The sequence below is a fragment of the Chlorella variabilis genome (assembly GCF_000147415.1).
Source record: "Chlorella variabilis unplaced genomic scaffold CHLNCscaffold_12, whole genome shotgun sequence".
Taxonomy (NCBI): Eukaryota; Viridiplantae; Chlorophyta; class Trebouxiophyceae; order Chlorellales; family Chlorellaceae; genus Chlorella; species Chlorella variabilis.
In genome coordinates this window covers 1,249,615-1,258,126 of record NW_005435076.1, presented here as the reverse complement: position 1 = coordinate 1,258,126, position 8,512 = coordinate 1,249,615, and the positions used below count along the sequence as shown (strand labels likewise).

The 8,512-nt window shown below is 73.6% G+C and overlaps 2 protein-coding genes across 2 annotated transcripts in view; both read left to right on the top strand.

Moving 5' to 3' along the window:
- CHLNCDRAFT_134996 (hypothetical protein) overlaps positions 1–4,904 on the top strand; it is a gene marked incomplete at both ends in the record, with an annotated part of 5,756 nt that extends 852 nt beyond the window's left edge. Inside the window, 8 exons of the mRNA XM_005847135.1 lie at positions 94–270; positions 526–1,120; positions 1,363–1,643; positions 1,802–2,604; positions 2,756–2,946; positions 3,179–3,361; positions 3,536–4,205; positions 4,373–4,904. Of these exons, the coding sequence (XP_005847197.1) occupies positions 94–270; positions 526–1,120; positions 1,363–1,643; positions 1,802–2,604; positions 2,756–2,946; positions 3,179–3,361; positions 3,536–4,205; positions 4,373–4,904 (3,432 nt within the window). The remainder of the gene's footprint in view (positions 1–93; positions 271–525; positions 1,121–1,362; positions 1,644–1,801; positions 2,605–2,755; positions 2,947–3,178; positions 3,362–3,535; positions 4,206–4,372) is intronic.
- A 2,829-nt stretch (positions 4,905–7,733) lies between these two features.
- The window catches only part of CHLNCDRAFT_31552 (hypothetical protein), a 3,204-nt gene continuing 2,425 nt past the window's right edge, over positions 7,734–8,512 (top strand). The window contains exons 1-3 of the mRNA XM_005847134.1: positions 7,734–7,844; positions 8,018–8,104; positions 8,328–8,474. Of these exons, the coding sequence (XP_005847196.1) occupies positions 7,761–7,844; positions 8,018–8,104; positions 8,328–8,474 (318 nt within the window). The 5' untranslated portion in view covers positions 7,734–7,760. The remainder of the gene's footprint in view (positions 7,845–8,017; positions 8,105–8,327; positions 8,475–8,512) is intronic.

Below are 8,512 nucleotides of genomic sequence, written 5' to 3'. Positions count from 1 at the left end.
GCTCCCGCCCGCCCTCACCCACCCCACCCTCCCTCCACTCCCACCCCCCCCACCCCCCATGCCGCACCACCCCCGCCTCCCTCTGGCGCGCAGCTGGACTCGCTGCGTCGGTCTCTGGAGTCTGCCCGGCGGCGGCTGGGGGCGCAGTCCCGCCACATGGTGGCGCAGTACCAGCGGGACCTCATGCTGACAGACACGCTGCGCCTGCTGGACGACATACAGGGGTGCCTGGATGTGCCCGCCAGGGTGGCGCGCCTGGAGGAGAGCAAGGTGGGGGTGGTGAGGGCGAGGGTGAGGGTGGGTGGGGCGGGTGCGAGTGGTGGGTGGGTGGGGTGGGTGAGGGCGGGTGCGAGCGGTGTGTGGGGGCGAGAGCAAGTGTTGCCGGCTTGCAGGCAGCGCCTGGAGGCTGCCCCGTCAGCCTGGGCTGGAGCGGCAGCGTGCTCCCCGCCCTGCCGTCCCTGCCTGCTGCCCGCTGCCTGCTCGCCTGCCACCGCGGCTCTCCTTCCTCCCACTCCCCGCCTGCAGGAGTGGCCCATGGCTGTGTCGCTGCTGCTGGATGGCTGCAACAAGCTCGCCCGCCAGGAGTTGCAGGCTGTGGGGGCGCTGGGGGAGGTGGGCGAGGAGATGGGGCGGCGGCGCACCGCCCTGCAGGCCAGCCTGGTGGCTGAGCTGGAGGGCAGGGCGTACCGCCTGGATGGGGTGGGACAGGGGCCAGGGCCCGGCCCCCGCGGCGGCGCAGACGGCGGCAGCCTGCTGGCGGCGGGCGGCGGGGAGGTGGGCGGCGGCGGGGTGCCGCGCCTGGCGCTGCCGCCCTTCCACCGGCACGGCAGCAGCCAGGAGGGCGAGTTTGCCAGCGCTGCGGGCAACCTGAGCGCGCGGGGGCTGCCTCCACGCCCGCCAGGCGGCGGGCCGCTGGGCAGGGCGCCCAGCTGGGGGCGGGACGGCGGGGCCGCAGCCTCCGCCTCGGCGGCGGCCGCGGGCGACCAGCTGGCCAGTGTGGCCAGCCTGCCGCGGCGGGCCACGCACCGGCGGGCGCAGACGCTGGGAGGCCTCATGCCTGCGGCCTCGGGGCTGACCGCTGTGGATGGGCACCTGGTGGAGACGGAGCTGCCGCTGTCGGGTGAGGGGGGACGGCTGCCAGGAGGGGGGTTGGGGCACGACTGTGGTTGCTGGGTCCCTGAGCACAGAGTGGATGCGGCTGCCAGGGCGGGGTCTGTTGAAGGGGCGCGCTGTCGTTCCTGCTGCCGCTGTGCCGTGCATTCGCTCCCTGCCCTGCCCAGCAGCCTGCCCTCCTGCCCGCCTGCCCACCTGCCTGCCTGCCTGCCCGCCCGCCTGCCTGCCTGCCCGCCACCTCACCCGCAGCGCTGGTGGACTGCGTGGCTCAGCTGGGCGGCCTGCATGACGCGCAGCAGGCGGTGCGGCGCCACATGCCGCGCCAGCTGCGCGCCGTTATCGCCCGCGCCCTCGACTCCTTCCCGCCCTCCCACCGCCTGCCCCCGGATGAGCATGCGCGGCAGCAGCGGCGGCAGCAGCAGCAGGAGGCGCAGGGCGGCGGCGGCGGCGGCGACGACATCTCTGTGCCGCCGGCGGTGGCGGCGGTGGCGGCGGCCCTGTTGGAGCACGTGCTCGCCTGCTGCATGCAGGTGGGGTGCCAGCATGCGGCCGCGCCGCCGCCGGCGCAAGCATGCACACTTGCCCCATGCCTGCAGCACCAGCCCTGCGCACTGGGCAGTGTTTGCTGTTGCTCACCCACTCACCCGCCTGCCTGCCCGCCCGCCTGCCCGCCCGCCTGGCCTTGCAGGTCTTCCAGCAAGTGACCCGGCTGCTGCAGATGCTGTCTGTGGCACGTGTGCCCAAGGCCTCCTCGGGCCTGGAGCTCCTGCTGCGCCAGCACCACCAGCGCCAGCTGCAGCAGGCCGCGGCGGCCCAGCCGCCTGGCGCCGACCCGGTGGCAGCGGCGGCGGCGGCGGCGCCCGCGGGCCCCCCGGGAGCGGAGGCCGCCCAAGCCGAGGTGGCGGCGGCCTGGGAGTGCATGCAGGTGGAGTGCCAGCGGCTGCTGGCGTGCCTGCTGGACGCGCCGGCGCCGACGCAGCAGGCGCAGCGCGGCGACGAGGCGGCGGGCGATGTGCCGCTGGCGGGCTGGCTGGCGTCTGTGGGGAGCGAGCTGGAGGCGGCCTCGCCTGCAGCCTCTGCCACAGAGGCAGGCACCCTGTCCTTTTCTCTGGAACACGAAGTGGGGGGGCTGCTGGCGCGCTCGCCAGATGCGGCGGGCGGCGGCGGCGGCGACGGCGGCGGGGCTGGCGGCGGCGGCGATGGCGGGGACCTGCGGGACCGCATCCGCGCCATCCTGGGGGGCCACCCGGGCGGTCCCGCCCTGGTTGCCAGCCTGTACCGTCCTGTACTGGCATTCGCCGAGGCAGCAGAGCGCCACGTCAGCGGCCTGGCGGGCGCCGGCGCCGAGCCGGGCGGACGCATGGCGGCGCTGCTCAGCATGCCGTGGCGCGGCGGCGCTGAGGTGGCGCCCGCGGAGCGCTGCCTGCTCAGAAGCTACACAGAGAGCTTCCTGCGCATGGAGTTCCTGCCTGCAGTTTACGTCAGCGCCAGGTAGGCGGGCGGGGGTGCCCCGCCGGCGGGGTGGCGGGCCGCGCTGGATTGGCAAGGCTGCGGCGCCGGGCAAGGCAGCGAGTGGCGAGCGGTGGGGGCCGCCCACTGCCACCGTGTGGCATTTATTCGGGCGCACCATGTGCCGCCGCAGGGCGCGGTGCACCTCTGCGCTGGAGGACGGCGACGCGTTCAAGCCGCGCAGCCGCCTGCGCGCGCCGTACCAGGCTGGGGCGGGCGGCGAGGGGCGGCCCGTGCTGCCTGCCGCGCTGGCCGCCGAGCGCATGGTGGAGGAGCTGCTGGGGTGGGCGGCGCAGGTGCCACCCTTTGCCACACATCTCACGGGTGAGAGGCCTGGTGTGTGTGTGTGTGTGTGTGCGTGTATGTGGCTGTGTGTGTGGGTGTGTTTAGGTGCGGCTTGGGAGTCGGGGGCTGGTGGCTGGAAGGAGCAGGGATCGGTTCGGAGGGACAGGGAGGCTGAGCGTGGTGGGGAGCGCCGCTGGGAATGCATTCCCGCCGCTCTGGAGCATCCACCCACCCATGTCCCTGCTGCCGCCGCCTCCGCTGCTGCCTGCAGGCGTGGTGGAGAATGTGCTGGGGCGGGTGGTGGACGCGTGTGAGGCGCACATGACGGCGCTGCTGGGCGGCAGCGCCGCGGGGCGGCTGGCCGAGAGCCTGCCGGTGGTGCAGCTGATGGCAAAGGAGCCGGCGGCGGCGCTGCTGGGCTCGCCGGTGGCTTTCTTCGTGGGCAGGAACACGGGTGGGTGGCGGGGCTGGTGTGGGGGGCTGGCATGAGGGTGCTGAAGGGGGCGTGGGTGGGTGGACTGGGCCGGCCCTACCTCACTTGAGCTCCTTGCTTCAGTCGACATGAGCACCACCAAGCACCCATTCTCCCACCCCCACCCACCCCCACACCCCCACCCACACCCCGCAGAGGCCATGGAGGCCTTTGTGTCCTCGGTCATCGCGGCCGGCTTTGGCGCGAACGACGAGGGCGTGGAGTGCGACATACTGCGGCGCCTGCTGGGGGAGCGGCCCGTGGCGGCAGGCGCGCTGCTGTCGGGCGGCGGCGACGTGGCGCGCCTCGCCAGCCTGGCGGCGCTCAGCGACAGCCTGGACTATGTGGCCGAGGTGATCCTCCGCTGCACCGCCCCGGGTGGCAGCGGCGGCGGCAGAGCGGACGGCGGCATGGCGGGACCCAGCCTGCTGGCCACGCGGCACATCGACCGGCTCAGCACCGAAGGCAGCAGCACCGGCGGCGGCAGCGGGGCGGCCACCCCGCTGGCGGGCGAGCCGTCGGCGGCGCAGGCGGGAGGTGGCGGCGGTCCCGCCGCCTCGGGGCCCAGCTGGCAGCAGCAGCTGCTGGGCGGCCGATTCAAGACGTGGCGCAAGGCGGGGGGCGGCGAGGCGGGGGCTCTGACCGAGGGCCTCAGCCACCTGTGCGACCGCTACCGGGCGCTGGCGGGGCAGTGCGTGCGCGCGCTGCGCCTCGACCTGCTGCTGCTGGTGCTGCACCACCTGCAGCAGCTGCCCAGGTCGTCGTATGTGTGCCGGGCGGAGGAGGAGGCGCGGGAGGTGGATGAGTGCGTGGCGGCGCTGGCCAGGTGGGTGGGGTGGGGTGGTAGGTGGGGAGGTGGAGCAGCTGCACTCATGGATCCAGCATGGCAGATGTGCCAGGGTTGGGGGCCGCATGCCGTGGGCGCGACCTGGTGCTCGGAGGTGCGACCCGCCTGCCTGCCCCTGCCCGCCTCGCGCCGCTGCTGGCCTGCAGGCTGGTGGGGCGGCTGGATGAGGGGCTGGAGCCGTACCTTGCGCCCCACAAGCGCGCCTATGTGTTTGGCTCTCTGGCCTCCGCCGCCGCCCGCATGGTGGTCTGGCTGCTGCCCGACATCCGCGGCCTCAACCACCTGGGGGTGCACCGCATGTGCCGCATGCTGGCCAGCCTGCAGCCCGCGCTGTGCGGGGTGGGCGGCGGCGGCGGCGCCGCCGGCCCCGCTGCCACCTTCCGCCCGGACGCCGCCCGCCAGTTCGACCGCGCCAAGCTGTACTACACGCTGCTGACGTACAGCGCGGAGGGGCTGGTGGCCACGGTGGCGGAGCGGCCGCACCGCTTCAGCGCGGCAGAGTACCTGGCGCTGCTGGCGGCTGACGTGGCGGAGCGCCCCGTCACGCCCGACCACCGCGCCGCGCTGCACCGCGTGCTCACCGACGCCGGGCGCCTGGCCAAGCCCACCTCCAAGGCCAACGCCGCGCTGCAGGGCGCCATCGCCAAGGCGGTGAAGGCCATCAAGCTTGACCAGTAGCCTGCCTGGGACTGACGACGTGGGGCGGCGTGCCCGCCTGCCGTGCCGCGCCTGCTCTGGAGGTGTACATTGACCGCTGACTGCTAAAGACCTTGTGTAACGTGCACTGACCTCCAGATAGGTCGCTCGAATGCGCAAACAAGGCTCTCTGACGGCTGAGGCTGTCTGCCAGGCGCCGCCAGCGGTGTAGTGCCGTACTTGCGGTGGAGTCCTGCAGGGCGTTTCTTGCGCCATCGCCACGCTCCTGTTCTTGCCAGACGTGTCCTGGGAAAAACAGTCTAGCCTGTCAGCTCCTAGGAGGCACCGGCAGTGTTGGTAGGCCTCTGGGGCGCTGACTGCACTTGGCCTGGCGCCCGGCACCTGCTGGGACGGGCCTGACATGGTGGAACCCGCCCCAGAGCCTGCAGCTGGCCAGAAAGCTCCTGTTGAGTCGGTCGAGCCCGAGCAGCGGCACAAGGAGAAGAAGGAGAAGAAGCACAAGCACAAGGACAAGTCCAAGCACAAGAAGCACAAGAAGGAGCGGCACAGGAGCCGCACCCGGTCCAGGACGCCCCAAGAGGGCGGCTCCAACGACGATGAGGCAGGAGCAGCGGCCCAGCCGGCCGCAGCCGAGCCAGCAGCGGGAGTCGCAGCCGCAGCCGCTGCAGCGGTGCCTGATGATGAGGCGGGTCGGGGTGGGGAGGCCCCCGAGCCCGCGCCCCCGCTCGCTGGTGCCGCCAAGCCTGCCGCCGCCACTGCTACTGCCGCTGCAGCAGGGGCCGCAGAGGACGCGGAGGAGGGGGAGCTGCCTGCCGAGCCGCCTGCCGAGGCGGGCGAGGAGACGCGCAGGCTAGAGGAGCAGGCTGAGCGGAGCAGGTGGGGTGGGCACCTGGGCGAGGGGTTGCCTGCCGCTGACCTGCGTGTGCGACAGCCTTAGCAGCACACCGCAGCACGCTTCTGTTTACTGGTTTGTTTCCACGCCAGCAGCGCCGTTTCCACGCCAGCAGGCCTGACCATGCCTGCATTGTTTCACGCTGGCCCCGGCGCCCCTGCTCGCAGGCGCTCTCGCTCCCCCGAGAGGCGTCGCCGCTCTCCCGACAGCGCCGGAGCACCGGGCGCTGCGGACCGCAGCCGCCGCGACCGCTCGCGCGACCGCAGCACCAGGCGCAGCCGCTCACGCAGCCGCTCACGCTCGCCAGCAGACAGGCCTGCGCGGCGCGACGCCTCGGGCCCTGCAGCGGCAGAGCAGCATGCCCAGCGGGACCGGTCGCGGGATGCTGGTGGCAGGGAGCGGGGCAGCAGCCGGCTGCGCAGCAGGTCCGCGGAGCGGCGGCGCAGCAGGTCGCCGCCCCGACGCCGCAGCAGGTCGCCTGACCGGCGCATGGCGGAGGGCCGGGGGCGGGACCGGGACCGGGCCCCCCCACCGCCGCTCCCACCTCGCGACAGGTGCGGCGCCTGGGATTGCCTGGCGGCTGCTGGCCCAGCTTAGCCATGTTTGCACCTGCTGCATGCATTGGCAGGGACCTGCAATCCTTCCTACATGTGGAGTCGGCTGGAGCTCACCGTGCCTGTGCTGGGTGCAGGGACTTCCGGCGCGAGCTGGACCACAGGCGGGACGACCGGCGACCAGACTTTGGGCGCAACAGGTGAGCTGGGCTGGGCTGGCTGTCGCGCCTCACCTGCCAGCACCCTCGGCATTCACGGGGCGTTGTGGAGTTGACTGGACTGCTGGCAACACACCTCCCAGCTGCTCACCAGCCTGTGCTCCCCGGCGGCAGGTTTGGCGGCCCAGGGGGAGGCCGCTTTGACGACCGCCGCCGCTTTGACGACCGCCACCGGCCGCGCAGCCGCAGCCAGGACCGCAGCCGCGACGCGCGGAAGCGGTCCCGCAGCGACGAGCGCAGGCAGCCTCATGACGAGAAGAAGGAGGTGGGGAGGCTGGCGCCAGCTTTGCTCGCAGCTGGCCATGTCAGTGCGACTGCTTGCAGGCCACTCCTCGGCTGGATGGCAGCATGCAGCCTCGCACCAGCGGTGCCTCTGCACGTAGCCACCACTCCTCGCCCAGCCAGCCGTCTTTTGCATGTGCACACAGCCGCCGCTGCTGCTGCGCTGCTGCCTGCAGGAGGAGGAGGAGGAGTTCCAGCGGCGCGTGGCGGCGGCGCTGGAGCAGGGCGACGAGGAGGAGGACCGGCTGATTGAGGAGCGGCGGCGGCGCCGGCAGGAGATCCTGGCCAAGCACCGCTCCCAGCAGGGCCTGGACCAGATGGCGGCGGCGCCCACAGCCACCGAGCTGGCGCAGCAGGCGGCGACGGGGCAAGCGTCTGCGCCGGCGGCGGCGGCGGCGGGCACGCCGACCGCGGCGGCAGGCACCGCGTCGCCCTCTGCGCACGCCACGCCCACGCGCAGCCGGCCGTCCAGCGCGGCCGGCGGCGGCGAGGCTGCCGCTGCGGAGGAGGGCGAGGGCGATGTGGATCTGTCGGACAACGAGGAGGCGGTTGTGGCGCAGCTGGGCACCACGCAGGCGGGGGCGCTGGACATCTTCAGGCACGACGGCGGCGGCGGCGGCGGCGGCGAGGGCGGCCCCGAGGCGGGGGAGGCCAGCGAGATGCCCAAGTCGGGTGAGTGGGCGGTGCTGGCTGGGCTGGTGCCGAGGGCTGGGGGTGCTGGTCCAGGTGCTGGGTGGCAGGTGCTGGTGTGGCGCTTTCCCTGGGCATGCCGTGGCTGCTCCGCCTGAGCTCCCCTCGCCCCAGCCGCTGCTGCTGCCCTCTCATCCAGCCCCCGGCCCCTCCCTCCCCCTCCTGGCCTGCAGGCATCGGCGAGGCTGTGGATACGGAGCTGGGGCGGCGGGTGGCGGCGCGGCAGGCCGCCGAGCCAGACATGTTTGCCGAGGGCGGCGCCGACGACATCTTTGCGGCCACCCCCACCGACGTCAAGGAGAAGGAGGCGGCGGCGGCGGCGCAGGTGCGGCGCCCGGGCTTGGCGGGAGGGCGAGCGCAGCGCGCCTGCTGCCTGGCTGCCTGGCTGTGGCAGCTGTGGCATGGCACCACACGTCGCGTGCCCGGCGGCCCGCCGCTGTGCTCTGTGAAGGAGGGCAGGTGGGAGCCAGTGCGCCTGTTGTTCCGCTGCTGCTGCAGGCTGGCCAGGCCGCCGTGGCTGCTGCGGGGGCGCGCAAGGGCCTGCTGGACAACTACGACGACGCGGAGGGGTACTACAACTTCCAGGTGGGGTGCCCCTGTGGCTGGCTGGCTGGCGTGTGTGGTGGGGGGTGGAGCTCGGCAGCATCTCAAGCCTCATGATGGCCGCATCTCATGCCAGGGGGCTCTGCTCTGGTCTGCTCTGGCATGCATCGGGCTCTCTGCTCTCGCAGCGTGGCGGGCAGAGGAGGGGGTTGCTGACGCCTGCTTGGCATGCGCCTGCCACCCCACCTCCCGCCTCCCCCGCCAGGTGGGCGAGGTGATTGGCGAGGCGGGCGGCGCGCAGTACGAGGTGTATGCGGCGCACGGCAAGGGCGTGTTCTCCTCGGTGCTCCGTGCCCGCGACCTGAGCCGCCGCGACCACGACACGGGCACCTACCCAGAGGTGGCCATCAAGGTGGGGCCCAGCGGGGGGTGGGGTGTGTGGTGTGGCNT